At 40.9% G+C, this 24685-nt stretch overlaps 1 protein-coding gene and 1 non-coding gene across 3 annotated transcripts in view; both read right to left on the bottom strand.

Annotated features, from left to right (window-relative positions):
* Positions 1-4576: 4576 nt before the first annotated feature.
* LOC123847187 (U6 spliceosomal RNA) lies at positions 4577-4683 on the bottom strand. The gene has a single exon (XR_006791441.1). It is a non-coding gene; the product is annotated as a U6 spliceosomal RNA (small nuclear RNA).
* Positions 4684-10821: 6138 nt separating this feature from the next.
* Positions 10822-24685, bottom strand: part of XPR1 (xenotropic and polytropic retrovirus receptor 1) — a 242817-nt gene continuing 228953 nt past the window's right edge. For both annotated transcript variants that reach the window (XM_045877241.3, XM_054507990.2), the window contains 2 exons: positions 19846-20067; positions 10822-16698 (listed from right to left, as the gene is read on the bottom strand). In XM_045877241.3, coding sequence (XP_045733197.1) covers positions 16638-16698; positions 19846-20067 — 283 coding nt within the window. In that variant the 3' untranslated portion in view covers positions 10822-16637. The remainder of the gene's footprint in view (positions 16699-19845; positions 20068-24685) is intronic.

The following is a 24685-nucleotide window of genomic DNA, read 5'->3' as shown; positions in this document are numbered from 1 at the left end:
GTACACCGAGGCTCAAAGAGACTAACTACTTTGCCCAAGGTTCCCCAGCTGGTAAGCGGTGGTCCCAAGACATCACAGATTGTCTGGGAACTAATTTGGTAGAAGGTCAAGCTCAGGTCTGGGAATAAGCTTGATTGAATGAGACGAGGGTAATGAGGATGGTGGAAATGCATGTACTTGTTGAAGAGACCCTGAGGAGGTTTTCACTCGGGGCTGATGTGCTGGGGTCCTGGACTGGGGGCACCGCTCCCCACATCGCCCCTCCCACGTCCACAGGGGTGTGAGTTCAACACCATCACCCGCCTCCATCCTCCTCTTGTGGAAGGCGGATGCCAGCGAGTCCACCCGAGCGGCACTGCGTAGCCTGTAAGTCAGCCCCCGACAAGCCTCCCAAGTCAGATTTTAGAGGAAGATGCCAAGACCCAAGGAGGCCTAGGAATTTGCCCACAGTTAAGAAGGCTGGTGAGCGACCCAGTCCCCAGCCCCACTCCAGGCTTGGAAACCACACACCTGGCTGTGTCTGCCTAACAGGGAGAGTCCCATGCACGCCCCGCCAGACTGCTACTCTCAGATAGGCGCCCCCCCCCGCAAGAATGCTTCCCTCTCCGCTCGGAGCCACATCCCCAATGCTCAAAGGGAAACAAGGCTTGAGTCGGGTGTGGTCACCTAAGGCAAGAGGACAGCGACCCACCGTGCCCCTCCCACACTCCGAGGGGCAGGCAGGGAGGGGGGAGGATCTGGTTTGGCCAGGGGAGGTCTAACCTGGCCAAGCAGAGTGGCTCGGTGTTGGGTGGGAGGGGTCTCCCCAGAAGCTCGGGAGCTGCTTTGGGCAGAGGGGAAAGACCCTACATCCCAGCTGCAGCAGGACCATTGCCCAGGAAAGGCCCAGCTCTTCATTGTTCTTGTTGGCATCCGGTCTCTGGAGTGAATGTCTGAGGCTGTCTGAAAAGGGGGCCCAGTGCCTGTTTATCTTGCCGCCTGCAGCCCCTAGAACACGCCCCAGGCTAGCGGGCACATCAGCCCGGAGCCCCGCCAAGCCTTCGCTCCTGGCTGCAGATGCCGCTTCTCCAGCTCTGGAGCGCAGTGGGCGCTCTCTTCTTCCTGGGCACACCTTCCCCGAAGACCCCTGGGAGTCGCTGGCCCAGGTCTCTCTGGCCCGGGATGCCGGCTTGCAGGGGCCGGTCTGCCCGGCTCTTCCTGAGTGCAAGGTATCTTTGCAGCCTCTCTGCTGCGGATGGGTGCCTTAGAGCGAGGATGACCTGGGGCCTCCAGAGCGAAGCCCTTTCTAGCACCACAGCTGTGCCATTCCTCGCCCTGTGGTCCTGTGGGGTTCCTGCCTCCCGGGTCCCTCCTGCCGCCACCAGCCTGGGAGATTTTGCGGAGACACACATGAACCTCAGAAGCAGCTTCTCTCAGAGCAGAATTCCCTCCATGGTCTGTGGTCCCCTGCTCATTTTTTTCCAGGGTTAAATTAAGGTACATGGTGGGTGAGGTATGGAGGGAAAGACCCAAGTTTGCAAAGTCCGGGATTAGACTCTAGCAACCCGGAATCAGCTCTGGCCTGGTCACTCCCTGGAGTTCAGTTTCTTCATCTGGAAATGGTGGACGGGACTCACAAGTCCCAAACTAACGTTCCCCAGAACCCCAGGGTTCTATGAGGCATTAATAGGTCTCCTATGAAAAAGAGAATTCGGGTCCCATAAGTTTGGGTGATAATATATGCTATCTCATCCTCCCAGCAGGTCATTAGGCCCAAAGGCATTTCAAAGGCTCAGGGAAGTCCTGCAGTGAAAACAAAACTAAACTAAACTAAACCAGTTTACCTTTGTTTAACCCTGCCTTTCTCACAAGTAATTCACCATGGAAGCCCTTTTCCTCAAAATAGCAGTCAACATCCTGGGACACCCCGTTGGGACAACCTGACCAGATAACCCCTCGGGTTTCTTGTTGCCAGGATAGGCGAGGCCTCTCCACCCCGGGGCCGGGAGCAGGCAGCGAGCGGCTCTACAGCAAATTCCAAGATCCCACAGAAAGGTCCACACTGCACGTAGAAAAGGCTCCCTCAGGGGCAAGTGGCAGTCCCTCCCAGCTCTATTTTATTTTTTTTTAGAAAATCTACTGCTAGGAATTAGAGACCAAGAGGGGGAGACTTTAAAAAAAAAAAAAATCTCATTTTTTTACTCTGATTCTTTGTCAATTTGATGATGTCGGTTCACCTTAAGACTAACAGCCTTGGTTTGCCCATCTGTGAAAAGGGACTAGGGAAGCTTCACTGGCGCCCACTCAATGTTAGCCCTCAGAAGTCCCCAACCTGGGGTCCCCCAAATGGGGAGAAAGGCCTAAGCTGTTTCCAATATTCTAAGAAGTCTAATGGAAATTATGCATTTACCATGAGAAGTGTCTTTGCTTTTGACGGGTATTGTATCAACTCAGTATGGCAATGCTGGTTGTTGAGCGGACAAGGATTATTATGCAATAGATATGGTTGGTTTGTTAGACAATTTTTTTTTTTTTTTTTTACAAACTTAGTGTCTGTAAAAGTAATAAAAAGATCAGCTGGTGATGAAAAGGTAAAGAGCTCCTGACTCAAGAGCTTGGGCCCCAGAGCAGTTTAAAAGTGCTGTGGTGGAGAGCAAAGGGGTGGAGGGGACCCGGGGGAAGTAAGGGTGTCCCCGAGGGGTTCCTGGGGGAGACCCGGGGTTGTGTATGAGAGCGTGTGACGTGGTTGTGACACACAGCTTGGCCTTTCAGAGCCCACTGGGGAAGGATCTCCGCGGGCCGAGACAGGGTGGGGGGCACCACCTTTACTGAGCTGAGCGGAGCAGAGCCCATTCAAGCGGGCTCACAGATCCGGCCAACGTGGATTCTGTGCAACTTCTTAGCCTTTTGGCAGTGCCAATGTCTGAGGGCTTTCAAACACTTGGACGTTCTGATTTTATATGTGCAGAGCCCTGACCCCTTGAGCCCCGCGTCACCTCTTCACAAGCTGCCACATCTAGAGGTAGTCTGTGCGGTTCAGGGCTCTTTACTCTTCCCTCCAAGATGCTGTTCACTCAGAATCGCCTCACTAGTTTCTTGTTCTCCTTTCTCCCCTTGGGCCCCATTGCCCAACATTTCTCCCCCAACATCCAGCTCCATTTTGGTACCAGCCTTGGGAGCTGGGCCCACAAGACTTCTCTCTCCCCCAGAAAAGCAGCGGTGAAAATCAGGGTTGGTAGAACCTTACACATCACCCAAAGGTGGTTAGCTTTTTCTAACTCTTCAGAGCACCTAAGATAACAAAGTCTTTCCCTTGTTAATATTGATATTGTTAATAATATCTCTTGCTAAGAATTGGGCCATATCTGTGAAAATTTAGAGGAAACAAGAGGACAACTGACAGGGGATTCCATCTGCCCCAGGACCTAAATCAGACTGCTGGCTTTAACTAAATGACTAAAGCTGAAAAGGATTTTTCTCTAGGGTATTTGAGAACAAAGCATTTTGTTGTGTGGATTTTAAAAAATTATGTCAAATGACTTGATAAATAAATGCATAATTTGGGGTGGAGGAGTTAGCCGTTAATTAAACTGTAGGGGAAAACGTGAAAGACATCGCATTTATTTGTAAATTTCAGGATTCCAGATGTCTATATATTTGTGTTTTGGATTCTCTTTTGAATAGGTTGTAATATGTTACTGGTTCTCTCCTTCATTAATGACTTAAATAAAATCTCTGACATGTGTTCATTTTATAGCTATATGAGAGGTATGATTATGCCCTCCTTTAAAAATCATCTTTTGACATATCCATTGAGAAAGGGCCATGTGAAGACACAGCAGGAAAGTAGGCATCAGCAAGCAAGGAGAGAGGCCTCTGGAGTAACCAAATCGGCTGATGCCTTGATCTTCCAGCCTCCAGAACAAGAAAAAATAAATTTCTGTGGTTTAAGTTACACTGTGCATACTATTTTCTTATGGTAGCCTTACCAGACTAAGACTATATACCCAATTTGTTCATCCATTTATCTATTGATGGATATTTTCTTGTTTTCAGTTTTTGACAGTTATGAATAAAGCTGCTATTAACATTCATACACAAAAAATTATCTTTTGATGAATTTATTCAACTTATTTATTCAACTAATATTTCCTAATGTAAACTAGGCATTATGGTTGGACACCCAAGATAGAAAAATAGATAGCATCCTAGCCCTAGAGAACAGTCTAGTATGGGGAATGTGAAGTGGTAGGTAGACTGACAAGTGACCAGATTTAGTAAAGATAAGGAGTGCTCTATTACTCAGCAATTTAAAAAAGGATGAGATCTTGCCATTTGCAACAACACAGATGGACCTAGAAGGTATTATACTAAGTGCAGTAAGTCAGAGGAAGAAAAATACCATGACTTTACTTCTGTGTGGAATCTAAGAAACAAGAGAACAAATGAAAAAAGCAGAAACAGACCCCTAAATACAGAGAACAAACTGATGGTTGCCAGAGAAGAGGGGGTGAGCGGATGGGCAAAATGGGTGAAGGACAGTGGGAGGTATGGGCTTCCAGTCATGGCATGAAGAAGTCATAGGGATGAAAGGTACAAATAAGGCATATGGCCAATGATAATGTGTGTCATCCTTGCGCAGGGGCCATGCTAATCTTCTCTGTATCGTTCCAATTTTAGTATATGTGCTGCTGAAGCGGGCACTGGCCAATGATAATGTAATAGTGTTTGTGGTGACAGAGGGCAGCTACACTTGGGGAGAGCACAGCATAATGTGTAGAGTTGTCCGATCACTATGTTACACACTTGAAACTAATGTAACATTGTGTGTTGACTATGCTTCAACTTAAAAAGTAAAAAAAACCGCAAGGAGCACTCTAATGGGGGGGGGGGCTACTGGTGGGATAAATATAGGGGTGTGGTAGTCTTCTTGAAGGAGTGAAGTAGAGCTTCCTGGCACTGCCTGAGCAGGTGAAGAACAAGAGGGGAGAATTCTCTGCAGAATCAGCCTCAGGCACAGAGGCGGAGAGACATGCCTTCCTGGAGCTTCCATTTTGAAGAGAGAGAGAGATGAGGGTGGACCAGCAGATGGGTCAGATTCCAAAGGGCCTCGTGTCCTACAATGCACAGAACTGATTGTAGGTAACGTTTAAAATTACAGAAAAGAGTACAATTTTATTTATTTCTTTTTAAAGATTTTATTTATTTATTTGACAGAGAGTGAGAGAGCACAAACAGGGGGAGTGACAGAGGCAAAGGGAGAGGGAGAAGCAGGCTCCCCGCCGAGCAGGGAGCCCGACACGGGGTTCGATCCCAGACCCCTGGGATCATGACCTGAGCCAAAGGCAGAGGCTTACCCACTGAGCCACCCAGGTGCCCCAAGAGTACAGTTTTTGACTTCTCAGATCTCCTGACATACACAGGAGAATAAATAACCTGGTCCAATAAGTCGTTGATGATTTTGAGTCACTGGTGAAATGACATGGTCGGGTGGGTGTTTAAAAAAAAAACAAAACCAAACAACGTTCCAGACTGTAGCGGGAAGAAGGATTAGAAGCAAGGGGACTAGCACTTCAGGGTAGATTTTCCAAAAGAAGGCAGTGAGAGGGAGTTTGGGGTGGACGAGCTGTGGAAGTAAGGGAGAGAAGCAGGGTGAGGCAGGGAGAAGTTGAACTGCAGCGCAAGGCTGACAAAACCTGACCCAGCATGGAACTCTGGAGCGAACATCGTCCCTCTGAGCGTTGTGTGTGGGGACAAGATGGCTGCGCCTTTATGTGGATTTGTCTAGTCACGGAATGTGCATTGCCCCAGGAAGGGCATGGTTTTGGGTGCAGCAGCTCTCCACCACCGAGGCAGACCCTGAAGGAGCTGTCCGACCCTGCTTACGGGGCCCCCACAGCCGTACCCCATGTCTATGAAACAAGTCCTTCCTTGGAAAGAGGTGTGGGCGGTGTGTTTCTGTGAGCACTATAGTTCACTCCTTGTTCCACTCAGTTTGTTTTCCCTACATGTTCTGGCAGCAGTTCTTCCCGAATGGCTCAGGTCATTTCTTCCCAAGAAACTCAGAAGGGGGAAGTTAGTAGGATGAGCCAGCCCGGAATGGTGCAGTTGGATTCTCGGTCACAGTTGACGCTCATCCGTTCTAGAAGCCTCTCCTCATCGGTTACCGTTTCTCCTGGCTTCACAGGCTAGTCTGATACGACCGAGACCTCATCTCTAGGGGACCTGAGCCCCTTTGCAAGCTGAGGTTTCTATAGCTCTCCATTTACTGTCACTGTTGGGCAAGAGAGCACCAAAGGTGCCCAAGTCACCTGTGTTAAAAGGTAATTTTTTTTTCAGAAAAGAAAAATTAGGACTCTCAGACACAAAGATGGATGAGATATGTGTATATATACAAAATTTAAGAAAGTCAAAAGAGCACAAGCATATTGGCATTAAGCGATATTGGGATGAATTGCAAGTAGAGATAAAAATTTTTTCTGCAGTGGGAAATAAGTCAATTAAAATCACCACAAGACAAGACAGAATTTACATATAATTACCTACAATTTATCAAAATGTTGAAAAATAACTTGAAGATGAGGAACACGACCAGAATCTGATAATCTGGAAAGGTATGTTATAAATGATGCATAGTGTCCACTGAAACACATTTTTTCTACACCTGGGTGTCAAACATAATCTTCCCATGTCAGTGGATGGAACATTCTATAAACCTTCATATGGTGGTGCTGGTTGAGTCTCTGTGGTCAGGAAAGGCAAGGCCAACCCATGACCTGAATATGTACCTATTCTTCTGAGAACAAAGAATAGATTTCTGAACTTTCCAGGATGGAAAGGGCCCAATGTAGTCAAACTGCTACCAAGTGGCTGGTTTGTCTCTTGAGGAAGACCAATCAATATGGTGCTCTACTGGGGACTCTGTTGGTTGCTGCTGTAGGCAGGACAACTTTAATGGCAACAGAGCCAAATTATCTTTGGTGAGTGAGAGTCTATGCTGTTGGCCCATGAATAACCTTCATCTCTGCTCCCACATTTTGTTCACGTTTCCATTGTGCTGACACTGGAGTGGCCCGTGATAGAGGCTGGCTAAGGCCAGTGGGCTGAGTCATCTGTCTACTTGATTTAGTTCTTCACCAATGGTGGATGCTCTCTGGGGATTTGAACATAGGATACAAAGATTTTTCTCCTTCAGGTCCACTTCTTTAAGTTCATCCATATACCTCCATCCCAGACCCCTTATCCCTAATTTTCCTGTTTTTCCTCATCAGCTAGCCAGGCCATTTGCCACTATATATTCTAACCTTGGGACACTTCTTTTTTCTACACTAAGTGGGTGACCCAGTGCACTACTCACAGCTCTGAATATTACTGTCTTTTAAGCACCCCGCCCCCCACCCCCTCCCTGTGTGAGGTTGTAGTGTAACTCTATCCAATTTCAGCTTGCACTCACATACAGAGTTGACCCATCCATGAAACAACCCGGGGTTTTTCCTCCTCTTTCAGTTGGTCTTACAGGATGCCTCGTCCTGCCAGAGATGTGCCCAGGAAGAGGACCTCCTGGGCAATCATGGTAGATGAGAGGGGGTCTGGATTACCTGCTCATGCAGCCTGCTTGTACCCTCTCATCCTGTTGGTACTCAATCCTGGAGGTACCACTTCCACTTTATGATGGACTGTGGCTGAGCTAGTCTCATTGGGTCTTAGAGGACCCTGCATTTGATGGGCAGTTTTAGCCACAAAGTTACTTGGTGACTTTCTCTCTACCAGGGCCTACTAGCAGGTTAGGAGTTGTTTTCCAAAGGCATACAATTCTTCAGTGCAGATGGCATGGCCTTGCAGCAGAGCCCTGGGGGCTTGCATTGTGATTTTCCCTCACTGGAGCTTGCCACAAACTCCACGTGGTGTCCTTACTTACCACCGTACCTCTAATCCCATGAGGTCTGTCAGAGCATATGGATCTGGATTGTCTGCATGGTAGCCTGAGCTGGCTGCAGAGGTCTTTTCTGCTCTGGGACTCAAAGTTGGCTGCCTTCTATGTCACAAGATGCATGAGTTAGAATAGTTTCTCTAGGTATTGAATATGCTGACTCAAGAACTTGAAGAGGCTTACCAGGCATGTTTCCTTCTTCATAGTGAGGTACAAGGTGCAATAATTTGTCTTTTGTTTTGCAGATGTCCTTGTTACTGGACCTGATTCCTGACCTTCTGAAAAGGTTAGAGTTGTGGTAGGCTCCTGAATTATTGCAGGGGTTAGTGCCGACCCTCTGGAACACACGTCTTCTATAAAGGTCTCCAGCAAGCTAGCCACCTCTTGCTCATCTGACCCTATCAATATAATATCATTGATGAAATAAAGGTGTTATTCTGTGGATGTCCAACTGGTACAAATATTGAACTCAATATGGCCTTGGAGCAAAACTATTAAGGTCTATTATTTCCATGGAAATGTGAATTGTTTCTGATCTTTTGTTTTGACTGAAAGAAAAAAGAATGCCTTCACCCAGTCAATGGTTGTAAACTATACACTTGAGGTGGTATTGATCCGGTCTAACAAAGATATCACACCTGGCACTCTGCTTGCAACTGGGGTTATTATACTTGAGATTGTGATAGTTTAGTGACCCTTCCTACTCCATGTGGTTTCCTTCAGGGACCAGACTGGTCAAACTAATAAGAATTGAGAGGAGGAGATGAATAGAATGTGGTAATACATCTCTATTATCTTCTCCCCACAATATGACTTTACATTTATTTATGCCTGGGGGGGGGGGGGGGGAAGGTTAATTTGAGAGACTTGCACTTGGCCTTTTCCAGTATGATAGCTCTTATTTTGCAGACCAAGGATGCAAAGTGGGGTTGGACCAACTGCCAAACAGGTCATTCCAGTTATATATTAGCAGACTGAGTAACTGACCACTGAGTGGGTCCATGGGAGCTGAGGATCTCTGTAAACTGGACATTGGTCAGGACTACATTTGTTATCTGGCCCCCATAGGACCCACTCTAACATGGGGGCCATGATAATTCAGGTCTTGGGCCATCAGTGACAACTCATGCCCTATGTTCAACCATCCTCAAATATCTGGGTATTCCCTTTACCCTAATAATGTGTAGTTTCCTAATCATTATTGTGTATACTTGCCATGATATTGCAGTGTTTTCCCTCCTGTGGACCCAGCCATCTCTTCTGTCAGCAGTTCTGGGTCTGAAAACTGGCGCGGTCAGCTTCAGAAATTGGGCAAGAGATTGTGACTTTTTATTAGGGCAACGGCCTCAGCTTTGAAATTGTCCATCATTGACTTCTGCTAGTATAAGCTCAGTAGTACAAGCTGGGTAACTGCCCATCTATTTTGTCTCTAGGGACTCTGTTGTCAGAATTATTCTCGTAACTCTCTGTGGTTCTGACCCTCTCAGCTGCCACTGTGACCTTGCAGTCAGGAGTGATTGTGACTTCCTGGCTTTGGGTGGTTTTATGTCGCCACCTGGCTCTGTTGTTTCAGAGTCCTATCATCCCCGTTGCTATCAGCCAACATTGTTCTGTAGTGATGTCTTTATAGAAGAGTCATCTTTGAATTTTTAGTGATGGTAGTGCACCTCCGAAGTGTATGCTTCAGGACCTTTGTCCATGGTGTGTCCTCTTGGCCTTCCAGCCACAGTATATCCACCATTCCCACTTCCCTGAGACTTTTAGCTCCACCCTTCACTGTCTGCCAAGGCAATTCTGGAATTTTAACTCTGCTCAACATTGGCCATCAGTTTTTCCATGTTTCTAGGAGCCATGCTAGTAACAAGTTTGCACCAACTCCTGGAATCTTTGCTAGAGAATTAAATTCTGTATCTTGTGGAGCACTTCCAAGTCAAAAATTCTTCTCTACTCAATCTTATATTCTGGCTCCTTTCTTCATTCTTAGGATCTCCTCCAACTCCTATCAGTACCTGTATACTATCTTATGGTTCTTTTAGTGTATAGTCCCTATCTTCCCTTAACTGGCCCAGCATGTCCCCAGCTGAGTTATGAGGATCCTGAGTGGTGCCATGTGTTGTCTTGCACAAGAGAAGCATCTTTAATATTTCCCATTTTGGAGTAGGGATGGGGAGTGCTAGTGAGGATTATGGGGAAATAGGTCTATAGACTCAGACTTTGCCCAGGGGCTTGTGGAGTTAAAATCTTTCGCGGGGAGGGGATCCAACTAGATGTTGCATCTGATGTGTACGATTTTCCCAATGAGGACCCTGACCTTGCATAACAGACCTGCCTTGGTTGTCTGTCTTTGAAATTCTGCTACTCTATTTAAAGTCCTGATTGGTCTTCATTTTCTCTTCTTTCCCGTTGTCTCCTACTGTAGGAAATGAGAATACTGTATGCAACTAAAGAGGCCCTCTGTTTCCATATCTGGCTTTCAGGTGCCTGATACTTGCCCTCAGCTGTTCATTATCCTTCTGTAGGCATCAGTGACACTTAGAAAAGCCATCCAATCTCATCATCCTATAGCTACTGTCCCCTCTCTACATGGATATGTAGTGATAACAGGAGTCCAGCTCTCCAAAACACAACTAAACATACTATTCACATAATACTTACGATTCTGTGTGAGTAGAAAAAAATGAGCTGTTGTATCAATCCATTAGATGCCTAATACTACCTAAAGACAAAAGGCCATTTAAGATTATTTTTTAATTTAGTGAGTTAGAAAATGTTTCATCCTTGAAATATGTTTGCCCTAAACTTCTATATATGTTAGTCTTAAGAAGAATCATATTCAGGAATCCAAGAAACCCAGAGAGAAAAACACGCAATCACACGAGCCATTCGCCAATGACAAAGGAGTCAGCAAACTGTTGGAAAACAGAGCTTGTAATAATGAAAAAAGGACAGAGTTTGTAATCAATCACTTATTTTCTTTTAAAAACACATAACCACATTAACTTTTTGCTTTATACAACCATCTAGAAACTATAAAACAGTACCACATTGTGCATTTAACCTACTTATCAAGAAGGGAACTCCACACATTTTAAGAATTCTACCCATATAAGAAGGAAAAAGGAGACAGCTAATAGCATAGTCACAGATACAACATGAGTCCAAGCAAGCATCAATTCTTTGACGTCACCTTTTCCATTTACCAGAGTGGAGAGAGTAAGAAAGAAAGCAAGGGAGAAAAAAGAGGGAAAGAAGCACCCACAGAGGACTAATCACATTCCATAGTTACTTTTGACAACTATAGCTCAGGGTTTCATAGAATAGTATCATTTGACCAACACAATGTGGTAGGGGGTGAAGGAAACATGAGTAGAGGGAGAGGGTTTGAAAAGACAGATACATTTTACACCCTATTCTCCTCCTAAATAGTCTTCATTGATACAAGCTTCTGTGCTAATCCAGAATATAGCAAGAAATTAATCTTAATGTGATAAAGCTTCAATTATGCTCTTTTTGCAAATGTGAGTGGCTCACAATTTTACTTTACACTTCAAAAGAATAACAATGTCATGATCAATTACAGGATTCTTTCAGGATTCCCCACAATCTTTCTCCCTATTCCCACCATGCTGGTGTTACAGGACAATCAGGGAAGTCTGGGTAGGAACATCAGGAAGTTTGGTTAGTGAGATGGAATCCTTGCTCTTTCTTATAAATCCACACCTTTCTGGTAGTAAGTCTTCTCTCTGATTTGTGGTGGCATAGAAGAACTAAGGTAATATGGTGGAAGTAGAGTCAAGTAACTGGTTTTGAAGGTATACAAGATGAGACTGTAATTAGCAGACACACTGAATCCAAGGCAAACAATTGGTTATTTGATTGTCCTCCTCAGGTTGATGGCACCATAAAAAAACTGAAGGTGGCTTTGATATACTAATAAAATAAACCAAAGGTCTGCTACAAGGAAACGTATTTTAGATGAAAATTAGTATAATGATTCTTTTCACTTCAGTTTTGTCCCTCTCACTTCCTCTTCCACTGTAAGTAAGCAAATACATTCTGGAAGGTTGTTTTTAAGGGGTAACTCAGTATCAGAGTTTTGTCAATTTCATACAAGAAAGGCCATTATTAAGTGTACCAGTCAGGAGGCTCATCTCCATTCCCAAACTTCTCATATTGCTTAAATTAAGCTCTTTCCAATCTAATGAGATGATTTTACTTTTTCATGTGTGGTGAGTAGAATGTGGTTTAATGCTGGTTAAATCACTGGTCTGTAGCACTGACCATTACAAATTTCTTACGCTCTAATATAATCAATTCTATCCCACATGTGCTCTGACACTGTACAGATTGAAACTGTAATGCAGAAAGTTAGCTTTTAAGATTTACTATCAAGACTGATATCTGAAATGTAGAAATGTTTTTAAGTATTTGTAAAATCTCATTTTAACTCTCCTAATCATCATAAGCAAGAAATAAAAATAAAATTTATGCATCATAAAATGAACAAGGCTGATAAATCTGACTTATTCTTCTTCACCTTTTTCTGAAGTCTACCGTAACTTGTATTGTCTTAACCTAGTGACTAGATCTTATATGTAATGATCCTGGCTTATTTATTAGATCTGAGAAAAGTGTGGCAATTTTGTAGTTGAAAAAGCCATAGATTCAACATGATTTTTTTTTTTTAAATCTGAGAAGGAATCTTAATTTAAAAAATTTAAATATGTTATATAACAAGAAGTACTTATTTTCTGAGACAGGCAAATTTCATGCAAATTAAGGAGAACTGTATTCTGAAATTTGTTTACCAAACAGTGCAATCACTTCCAAGAATTTTAAGTTTTTGAATAAAATAATGCCATGGATACGGTTATTTTCTAAATTAGTTTCCTTAAGTTAAGAAGTTTTCCTAGTCATTGCTTGGGAAATTGCATTTGGGCATTATTTCCTGAATAATGCAAAATAATGGGAGAAAAAAATGATGGGAAAATAAAGGCAGGTCTCTATCAACAACATAACCACTAAAGGAGAGGCAGCGAGGCATGACCAATGCCACTGATTTCACACACTTTTTAACTGCCCTGCTTCTTGCTGCCACAATCCAACACCTTCCCGCTCTTCTCTGCTATCTCCACAATCATTTTATTTTTCTTTACCTAAATGTCTGTTCATCTGATGCCTGTACAACTCAGTAATAGGTTACTTGTTTTTTATTCTTAACTTGCCTTAGTTCACCTCTTAAAGGATGAACTGCTTTCTGTAGTTATCATGAATGTACTTTGGTCAAAACATGGTGGAAGGATACCATAGATCAACAACTTACTTCTAGTAAAATCTATTAAAATCTTAAAACTCTCCATGTTGAAAATTTTGGGGAGTTGCAGATCCTGGGGGCCAGGCCCCATTTTCCTTCTTTAAGGGTCCATATAGGTTACTGTTACTGACTGGCCTTCTCTCACATCATTGCTTCTGACTCTGAAGTTAAGCAGCCTTCTTAAGGAGAAAAATGAGAGACACTGGAAAAGAAAGTTGTATATGGGTTTTCAACTTCTTTCCAATCTTAAAAATTACCAATATAACCTAATTAATGACTTAAATTTGATCATTCTATTGTCTCTCTATATGGTATGAACTCATCAAGGATTCCATTTTAATTGCATAGGCAGCTGTAAGTAGAGGTGCATATTTGTGAGTAGAAAATAAGCCACTTTTCTTTGTCTTCTGATTTCTCTACACACCAATGACTTTATTCTTTCATTTAATACTTCCTTTTTATTCCTTTGGTGGGTATTTAAAGTGATGATATAAACTGATTCTCAAATAAAACTAGAATTTCTCAACTTAAAATCAGATAAAGTTTTACCTTTGGTTAGATTGCTGCTTCTTTAAAATGACTCTGATATTAATTTCCTAAGAGTTCTGAGAGTTTCAGTATACAGATATCTCCAATAAAATATTAGGTAGGACACAGCACTGGCAACTGCTAGAGCATTTAAAACTTAGATGAGAAAAATGCACATTGCCTTTTTTTCAAGGAAGAAAATTTAAATGTTTACTCTGTCTCCCAAACTGCTTTTGATGAGGAAAAATCCTCTTTTCTCTTTACAGCTTTACCAGGCACATAAAGCTGTGTATTTAAATACTTATTTGAGCATCTGTCATGGTAAGCTGAAAGTTACATAAGTCTTATCATTCTTAAATAGACTATGCCAACAGGACAAACACATCAGAAAAGGAACAAATTCTAACACTGTATTATCTATGAAAAAATAATACTGATTAGGGCCTAGAATCGTAACAGTTGAAGAAAAATCAAATTGGCCATAGGATACACTGAAAGAAAAACAGTGGGGAGTTCAAATACTAGAAGTCAACTATAAGATTTTATGTGTGTCAGTATATAGTGTTACTAATAGAAAATGAAGTTGACAATTCAAATTGTTCTGGATACACATTAGTACCACCAGTTTTATTTGTACAAGAAATGACTGGTCCACTGGACTTATCCAACTCAGTAATAATTACTGTTATTTCTTGACAGACCAGTGATATTTCCCCCATAGTTTTAAAGTACAAAACAAAATAGTTAGAAAAAAAATCCCAAGTATAAATAATGCAACCTTTAATCTATTAAGGGTCACTAAATTGTTACCACTGATTATTATAAATTATTTAATTTATTTAAACTAAAAAAAAGTAATTAAACTTTTCCTCTTCAGTTTTGGGCCAAGGAACATGCTTGGCAAAACATAAAAAAACAACAAAAGCCAAAAATTTGTATGATTTTTCAGAAAAAAAATCTCAATTTGGAAAGGGAAAAAAACTTTGGAAGCTTGTCAGAATAAAAATGGAATAAACTCCTTGAAAAATGAACTATTTGTCAGTTAATTGATAGAATTTTGGTAGTAACAGTAACTTTACAGGTATGAGTGAAGACTTGCAATACAAGGCAGAAGAGCTGCTGGCCAAAGGGGTATTATAAGGGGCAGTAGCCATATATTTTCAAGACTAAGTTAAGTGATAATAATAGCTGCCCTTCCACTCATTTGTCTCTTTGCCTAAGATTAAGCTGAAAATGACAGAAGTGATTTACTTTCATGAATCCACTGATGTTGATGTTAGAATCTTCATCTGGATCTGGGGGGATGGGAGGATTAAAACATACTTCACTTTTTCCTGGTATTATATTAATTTTGCTAGATAATGAAATGCTCAATTTAATGCCAACTACACTCAAGGAAGCAAAATCCTTTAAGGTTTTGGGGCTTATATGGATGACTTAGGAACGTAGGAAAGAAATTAGACCAAGTAAAAATGGGCATTGTGCATAGACCATGAAAGTCTGAAATGTCTATAAGAAATATACCTTTTGTTTATGACCAAGTTTAGACCGAAAAAAATCTTAAAAAGATTTTCTGTCATAGGAGGGCATGAAATCCAATGTTCATCCTTTAAAACTGCTGGGAGAAATGGCTGCCAAGGTCTGTTTTATTCATGTAATGTGACAGAAGAAGGATAGTTTGTTCTTTGCTCTCGCAAATATGGTTTCCCCAAGACAGACTTTTAATTTGATCAAATTCTGGCTAAAGCAAGTGACTTCAAAAGGAAAACTATCCAATAGGGTATAGGGAGTTTCTGAAATAGCTTTATCTTCTCCTTCAGAGTCAGTAAAGGTTATGCTTCAATTACCCTAAATAATGAAGCTCAATAAGGCATAACTTCAGTTGTTATGGTTGGGAGCATGGGCAAATATATTCCACATTTTTGTTCCTTGAAAAAGAAAAAAAAAAAGCATCTGGCCCTTAAGAAATTTCAGCCGGTTATGTGGAAGTATACAGATGCTTTGTTATGAAAGACATGCTCAGGATTGTAAAGCAGCAGCAACTTAAAAAATCAGTAATAAAACTTTGGCTTAAAAATTAAAAAAAAAAAAAAGAAAAGAAAGAAAAGAAAAAGTCAAACTGGTGCAAGTTGTCTCATGAAAGAGGTACTGTGGACTAACCCTCAAATGCTGTCCGACATTAGCTTCCCGTCTTCTTTCCCTGTTACCACCTTCACTGCACAGGAGTTATAGCATTCTTTTATGGTTAAGTTTCATAAATAATGAGAAAACTATATGCAACAAATACATCATATTTCCCACCCACCCAGCAACCCTCCCCAAAATAAGAAAAGTTACATCAAATTAAAAAGTAGCTTCGTGAATGAAGGTACTGCTCTAAGTTGCACTTTCCCTGCAAGTGCGGCCAGTGCTTTTGCGCTGGGTATGAAGGAAAGGAAAAAATCTCCACATAAACTGACAAAAAATTTAAAAATCAATGTCCGGTTTCAACCAGTCAAAACCGGGCCCAGCGGAATCCGAGGTATCTCGGTACCGTCCCATCAGAGGGTCCTTGCAATGCCTGTTCTTCATCCTGATAGGTATCTGTGTCCTTGTGATTGTAAACAATCCATAAGATACTATGTTTTTGTTCCTTAAAATGTCCTCTGATTGGCAAAATGAAGTAAATATTTGTTTTAAAAATAGAAAATGAAAATTAAACCAGAAGAAAAGAAAAGAAACACAGTGAGCTTGTTTGGAGTCCATAGGATCCGATCTGGAAGAGCTCGGAAAATGTGTTATGTGTCTTCTCCTGTTTTCGGCTGGAAAGGTACTAGAGGTTGCGTTGGTCGAGGAAAGAATTGTAGAGTAGGAAAACCAAAGATGTTAATCTAGACTTCAGAGGATTCAAGTGTTAGCTTCATCATCTGTGTCTTCTATCAATACCTTAGTGTCACGAGCCTTGGATCTAGTGGAATAAGGGGGAAAAAAAGCATTGAGTCCATTATTAAAATACAAACATGTTCATGGTATTAGGTACATTTCCCATCTTATCACCATTAAAAGTACATCGTAAATGGTCATTATATACTGTACCCGATGGACGATTCCCGGAGTTTCATACTCAATTTTGGGTATTATTAGAAAAACATTAAGAAACTAGACTGCAACCAGAGGAAGGTAATAAGAAAAATCAGCCATAAAACATAATGAAATCTTGCCATTTGCAACAACATGGATGGACTTAGAGAATATAATGCTAAGTGAAATAAGTCAGAGAAAGACAAACACCATATGATTTCACTCACATGTCGAATTTAAGAAACAAAACAAGTGAACAAACCAAGGGGAAAAAAAAAAGAGACAAACAAAAAAACCAGACTCTTACATGCAGAGAACAAACTGATGATTGCCAGAGGGGACGTGGGTGGGAGGATGGGGGGAAATAAGAGTACACTTATTGTGATGAATGCTGAGTAATACATAGAAATGTTGAATCATATTGTATACCTGAAACTAATAAAACACTGCATATTAATTTACTTGAGTAAAAAAAGAAGATCTGAGTTTTGAGTACTGACTTTGTATGATGTACCTTTTTTTTTTTTTTTTAAGATTTTATTTATTTATTCATTAGAGACAGAGAGAGAGAGGCAGAGGGAGAAGCAGGCTCCCAAGGAGCAGGGAGCCTGATGCGGGACTCGATCCCAGGACCCTGAGATCATGACCTGAGCCAAAGGCAGACGCTTAACCATCTGAGCCACCCAGGCGCCCTGATGTACCTTTTTGAGTGTTAATCTTCATCTCTATAAAGCAGGAATAATAATACCCATTTCACATAATAGTACTCCTACTTCATGGAGACAGTGTCAATATCAAGTGAGAAAATGGATGCAAAAAGCATCAGTAAAGGAATTATGATGAGCATTGATAGAAATACTGCCATTTGAGGTACACATGGAACTAGGTGAGTAAACCAGCAGAAGATAAGACCTAAGGAGAGGCATGACAGTGGTCTTCAAAAAGTTGACAGGGTATGATGTAGAAGAGGAAGGAGACTAAGTTATGAGAGCCCAGCTAGGATCAACTGGTAAAAGTTACAGTGAAGCCTATTTCAGCCTAACATAAGCTATCCACCACGATAACCATCCAACAATAAAACTAGGTGCCCCATCTAGTTATAAACTTCATTATCACTGACAACTGTCATTAGCATAAGATGAACTAATCAGTAGAAGAGATTCCTGTACTAGATGAAAAATGGGATTTGATAATGTTAAAATAATCTGCAATTCATAAGCCCTATGAGGTACAAGTGGTACTTCGTGAAGTAGGTATCATTATTCCCCCTTGACAGAGGTAGAAACCAACATTCAAAAAGGTAAAGGATGTGCTAAAGGCTGCAGGAGTCCCAAAGTCAGTACTCAAATTCAGAACTTCTTATTTTAGATTTCCTGCTCTCTCCATTGCACATAACCTGTTCCATTGTTCTAAACACCTTCCTCTGGTTGCAATCTAGTATCTCAGTGTTTTTCCACTTAACACCTGAAACTGAACATAATAATCTAGTTCCAAAGAGCTTCCCTGGTTCTGAAGCTGAAATAGTGTATGTTTAGATTGCCCTCTGCTGGTGACTAACAAGGATAAGACATTCACATTTAGTAGCTCAATGAGACCTCCGGTCCTCCAGTCCTTTGTGGCACTTACCTTGCTGACCCCACCATCCCTCGCACCCCCCTCCCTCCTGCTTCTTCAAACTCTGCTTCCTTACTACAACAGTCTCATGCTTGTTTTGATGTTCTTGCCAATGACCTCCCTGGCCATTCCTTTCCTGCTCCTTTTGTTTATTCTTTTTCTCTTGCCTGTGTTTCCTCAGGCTTAGCTCCCTGCTTTTCTTTTCTCTACCTTGTCCTCTTCAGAGAACTTCCAAATTCTATTTGAAGCTTGGGCAATTTCTACTCTGCTCTCCTATATCTATAGGTTACTATTACCACCTCCTATTTTTTACTTCCTTTACCATCTCATTACATTATTTTTAGTCCTATTGTAAAGCATCCTAACCCAAGTCCTTGATGTCTGATATTTCAGAATACTGTGGTGGCCTTTCAGTTGGTCTTCTGGCCTTCAGTGTTCCATTTCCGAAAGTATCTTGCACAGTGCCATTAAAACTTATGAAAATACTACTTTCATGTCATTCTTCCATGAAAAACATTCTCCGAAAAAAAAAAGAAAAACATTCTTTGAATCCTTCCTGCCTGTATGTATGATCAAGCTTGTATTTTCCAGCCTTTTACAATCATACTTCATCCATTCAGCTAAATTTTTTTTTACTATAGTTCTAGTCACATGGCTTTCCTTCTACCCCTATGTCTTTACTGTGCCTCTGTCCTAGTCAAGCACTCTCTTATCCTTTAGACAACTGCCCATGCTCAACTTAAGTCTTCCCCGTCATTCCAATCCACTGTGAATACTGTCTCTAAGTTCCAAATGCAGCCACAATATATTCTACACTTATTGTTCCTTTTAGGATCACACAAAGGTAATGACTTATAAAAATACTGTTGTGGCTATTTCAGTAAAAAAATAAAAATAATAATAACTTATATTTATATAAGCTATTTATATATAAGAACTCTTTCTGTGAGGAAACTGGTCTAAATCCCATGTCATAACCACTCTATAAGCAGGGATCATATTAATTCCAATTTTCAGATGAAGGGCAATACAGAGAAATTAGGTAATTTGGTCAAGGTTACATAGAGGCCAAGTGGCAGAGCCAGGATTCCTAAAGTTTATAACTTGAAAATTATTTGTATACAAAACATACTGAAGTGTCAAGTAAATTATTCTCCAACAAATTTTCCCCAGTGTACTTTTAATGTCAAATTTGTAGCTTTAATGCATTAATTAATGTATAAATGACATTTTACTCTATGTGTTCAGACATTCTATAGGTTGGATTATATGAAATTGCTGCTATTGCTTTCTTGTAGGTGAAAAATGGCTGAATGCCAGCAATTTCATGTGGGTCAACCTCATACCATCTTAGTTTAAATGTTAGCCAGGGCCAAAACCTGAAGGAAATTCGTCTCTGAGAAGCAGAAGGCATACATACTGAGAAGCGAGGCGAGGCCGGCGCAGGGATATGCTCTGGCTGTACTTCCATGGCCGGTTCTTCTGGCGGTTTCGTACCCCGTCATCCTGGTCCATCATCTGTTCTAGGAGCGTCTGATCATCCGCATTCAGAGGGGCCACAGAGATGTCCCGCACGGCACGGAATTCACCACAGTTATTCAGATGCTCATTCTCCAGGCGGAAGAAGTTCCACACAAATCGCCTTAGCAAAATGGGGTAAGTAGGCAAATTATTTATAAAATCTGAACTTACTATTGTAACCTGTAACCCTCCCCGTATATCAAGTTTCCACTCATGAAATAAAAACAAGGAATGAAGGGTTAGAATATTAAAACAGGAAAAGATGTGTGGTGGTGGGTGGGGAGGGAACCAGAATGGCCTAGGCAAAGGGGGAAATTCCCGTGGCTAGATGGGTATGTGTCTGCAGTTCAAGGGAGAGTCCAGGGCTGGAGAACTGCACAAGCCATGGGATTAGGAAGAATATAAGTGGAGGCAAGAAGTGGGCATAGGATTAAGCCCTGGAACAGTCCAACATTTACAATTTGGGAAGAGGAAGAACCAGTAAAGGAGTTGAGAAGGAACAGCTAGGAAGATGTAAGGGTATAGCTTCTGAGAAATGAAGTGAAAAAAGGGCTTTGCTGAGAGGTAAAGTAAGGTAGGTACAGAGAACTGACTGCTGGATTTAGCAAAACAGAGAGGCAGTATGATACAAGAAAACAGATTCTGAAAGACTGTCTAGATTCAAATCATGACTCCACCATTTACTAGGCATAACGACCTTGGATTACTTAACCTATGCTTCAGTGTCATTAGCAAAATGGGACAGTAACAGTATCTACCTCATAAGACTGTTATGAGGATTCCTAAGTTAATACACGTAAAGTGTTTAGAACGGTGCCAGGCTGCCATTACTGTTATTATTACTGTTGTTATTGTAGATTATTAACAAAAGCAATTGAGTTTGAGTATTGGGAAAAAAGATTTGAGTTGAATTAAAGGAAGAAGGGGGAGGAGTGAGACAGTGGAGATACCAAGTACAGACATCTTTTGAAGAATTCTGCTGTAAAGGAGACAGAAATGGGCAAGAGTTGGAGGAGGAAAGGAGATTCAAAGGAGGCTTTTTGCTTTTGTTTTTCATGGGTGATAGAACACCTGCTTCTACTATTAAGCAAATAATTTTTAAAGGAGAAATGAAATAATCAAGAATTTAAAAAGTGAGTTTTCTTTACTAGAAAAAAAATTTTTTTTTTAATTCATAAAGCAGCATCATATGTGGAAGAGAAAGAAGTGGGAGGGCCGTAGGTCTTGTAGTGATGGAGAGTCTCAGGTCCTAGACCTAGACATCTGGGAAAGTGAAGACGAAGAGGGTTGACACATGATTGGGAAAGAGCACTAACAGCAACAAGTACACTGTTTCCAGATTCAACCTTTATCTTTCAGGTTTATCTTAATGTTTCTGGGTTTCATCTTATTTTATCAGACTTTGTGATAGATGTGCCCAACCTGACTCAGAGGAATGCTATAAACATGTCTGAAAATATATTTCATTTTCATTTGTGAAAGATATTTTCCATGGAGAAGGAGTTCTAGGTAGACCATTATTTTCTTTCAGCACTCTGAAAATATCATTTTAATGACTTCTGATTTTCATTGTTACTGTTGAGAAGTCAGCAGTCAACCTAACTCACTTCTTTGATGATAATCCTTTTTTAGGCTGCTTTCTTTAAAATAAGCATTTAAATTAAAGTATTACATAGATATACAAAATTGTGCAAATCATTAAGTGGGCAACTTATTATAAAGTGATCACACTGTGTAATTACCACTCAGAAATAAAAAATATAATATTATCACACACCCAAAGCTGCCTTTATGGCGCCCTCCTGTGTTCTAGAGTGGTTATTGATTACCTTTCATATTTAGTTCCCCAATCCACCTGGAACTGATTTTGTATACTGTATACAGTATACAATAAGAGTCAAGATTCATTTCCCATTGTCATAAATCAGGTAGTGTCAATGTATGTGTGAATCTGTTTCTGGACTCCTTATTCTTTTCCAGTGGACTATTTGTCTATTCTTTCACTAGTATCAGACACTGTCTTAATTACTGTAGCTATATAGTAAGTCTTGATATTGCAGAGTATAAGTCCTTTAACTTTTTTCTTTCCAGTCTTGGCTGTTCTATCCTTTTTTTTTTTTTTTTTTTAAGATTTTATTCATTTATTTTTAGAGAGAGAGCAAGCAAGCAGGGGAGGGGGGGACAGAGGGAGAGAAAAACCCAAGCAGACTCCACACTGAGCGTAAAGCCCAAGGCAGGGCTCGATCTCACAATCATAAGATCAGACCTGAGCCAAAACCAAGAGTTGGACGCTCAATTGACTGTGCCACCCAGGCACCCCTAGTCTTAGCTATTCTTCGTCCTATTTCCATATGAATTATAGAACTGGCTTGTCAATTTTTGTACACATAATCATTCATTAAATTTATTCCTAGGTATATGATATATTCTGATGCTATTCAAAATGGTATGGTTTTTAAAATTTCATTTTCTAGTTATTTGGGATTGTTTTTTAGAACATTAAATTTTTATTTATATTGACCTTGTATTCAAGGACACAGCTACAATTAAAATAACAGCTTATTTGTAAATTCTTTTGAATTTTCTGCATATGCAACCATGTCATGGATGAATAGTTTTATTTTTTTCCTTTCTAATTCTTTTTTTTCAAAAAAGATTTATTTATTTGAAAGAGCATGCATGCAAGGAAGCTGGGGGGAGGGGCAGAAGGAGAGGGAGAAAGAATTTCAAGCAGATTGTGAGTGGAGTCCAGCGCAGGGCTTGATCTCACGACTCTGAGATCACAACCTGAACTCAAACCAAGAGTTGGACGCTTAGCAGACTATGCCACCCAGGTGCTCCTCCTTTCTCATTCTTACACTGTCTCCTCCCCACCCTCCACTACACTACCTATACTTGCAGTATGATGTTAAAACGAAGTGACAACATGCATAATAATCTCATTCCTGATCTCAAGGGAGAACTTACAGTGTTTTACCATTAAATATGATCTTATTTATGTTTTTTGTAGATAATCTTTGAATTATTCATGAACATGTACTGACTTTTTCTCAATGGTATTTTCTACACACATGAAGGATGTTCCCCCTTTATTCTATTAATGTGGTGAGTTAACACAGATTAATTTTTAAATGTTAAATGATTTTGAATATTAAATCTCACATTCCTAGAATGAAACTAACTTGGTTGTGACGTATTATGCTTTTTATATGTTATTGGATTCATTAGCTAATATTTTCTTCAGAAGTTTTGCATTACTCTACGTGAGACAGACTGGTTGGTCTTTCCTGGAATGTCCTCGTAGGTTTAGATATCAAAGCCACGCTGGTTGCACAAAATAAACTGGGAAGTGTTCCTTTTATTGCCTCTTTCCTCTGGAAGAGTTTTATGTACAACTGATATTTCCTCCTCATATATTTGGAGGAATTCCCCGGACCTACAGTTTTCCTTGTGAGAAGGATTTTTTTAAAAAGATTTATTCATTTGAGAGAGAGAGAAAGATCCTGTGTGCATGCACATGGCGGGGGGGGGGGGAGGGGGGGCAGAGGGAGAGGGAGTGACTCTCAAGCAGACTCCCTGCTGAGCACAGAGCTGATGTGGGCCCCATCACATGATCCTGAGATTATGACCCTGAGCCGAAATCAAGTTGGATGCTTAACTTACTGAGCCACCCAGGCACCCCCCTTGTGAGAAGGATTTAAATATGAATATGATTTCTTTAATAGATCTAAACCTATCAGATTTTATATTTCTTGTTTTATTTTTTAAATTTAAATTCAATTAATTAACATATAGTGTATTATCAGATTCAGAGGTAGAGTTCAGTGATTCACCAGTCTTATATAATACCCAGTGCTCATTACATCACGTGCCCTCTTTAATGTCCATCTCTTTATTGGTTTTTTTTTTTTTTTTTTTTTTTTAAAGATTTTATTTATTTATTTGACAGAGAGAGACACAGTGAGAGAGGGAACACAAGCAGGGGGAGTGGGAGAGGGAGAAGCAGGCTTTCCGCAGAGGAGAGAGCCTGATATGGGACTCGATCCCAGGACCCTGGGACCATGACCTGAGCCGAAGGCAGTTGCTTAACAACTGAGCCACCCAGGCGCCCTCTTTATTGGTTTTAATAAACAGTGCTTTTCAAGGAATTTGTCCATTCCATCTAAATTTTTTACTTTATTGGCATAAAGTTGCTCATAATAATCATCTTACTCTTTTTTTTTTTTTTTTTTTTTTAAGAGAAGGGGAGCGGGGAAGGGGTAGAGAGTGAGGGAGACAGAGAGAATCTTAAACAAGCTCCATGACCAGCATGGAGCCAGACACAGGGCTCGATCTCACAACCCTAAGATCATGACCAGAGCTGAAATCAAGAGTCAGACACTTAACTGACTGAGCCACCCAGGCACCCCTCATCTTACTCTTTTAAAAAAATATCTTGAGGATTTTTGTTATTTGTAATTTGTGCATTTTTTCCTTTTTTGCTCCATCAGTCACACTTAGACATTTTACCAATTTTATTCATCTTTTTAAAGAACTTTGGCCTAATTTTCTCTACTTTATATTTTCTATTCCATTAATCTCTGTTCTTTGTATTTCCTTCTTTCTACTTTCGTTTGGGTTTGATTTGCTGTTTTAAAATTTTCTTGAAGCTATTTATTTTTCCAATGTACACATTTAAAGCTACATATTGCCCTCTTGGCATGGCTTTAACTTGCATTTTGTTCTGTCACATTATCAGT

The sequence above is a fragment of the Mirounga angustirostris genome, unplaced genomic scaffold, assembly GCF_029215605.1.
Source record: "Mirounga angustirostris isolate CCGP_5_RB_7025 unplaced genomic scaffold, mMirAng1.0.hap1 SCAF_6, whole genome shotgun sequence".
NCBI lineage: Eukaryota > Metazoa > Chordata > Mammalia > Carnivora > Phocidae > Mirounga > Mirounga angustirostris.
The sequence above is the reverse complement of the archived record's forward strand: the minus strand, read 5'-3'. Positions and strand labels throughout refer to the sequence as shown.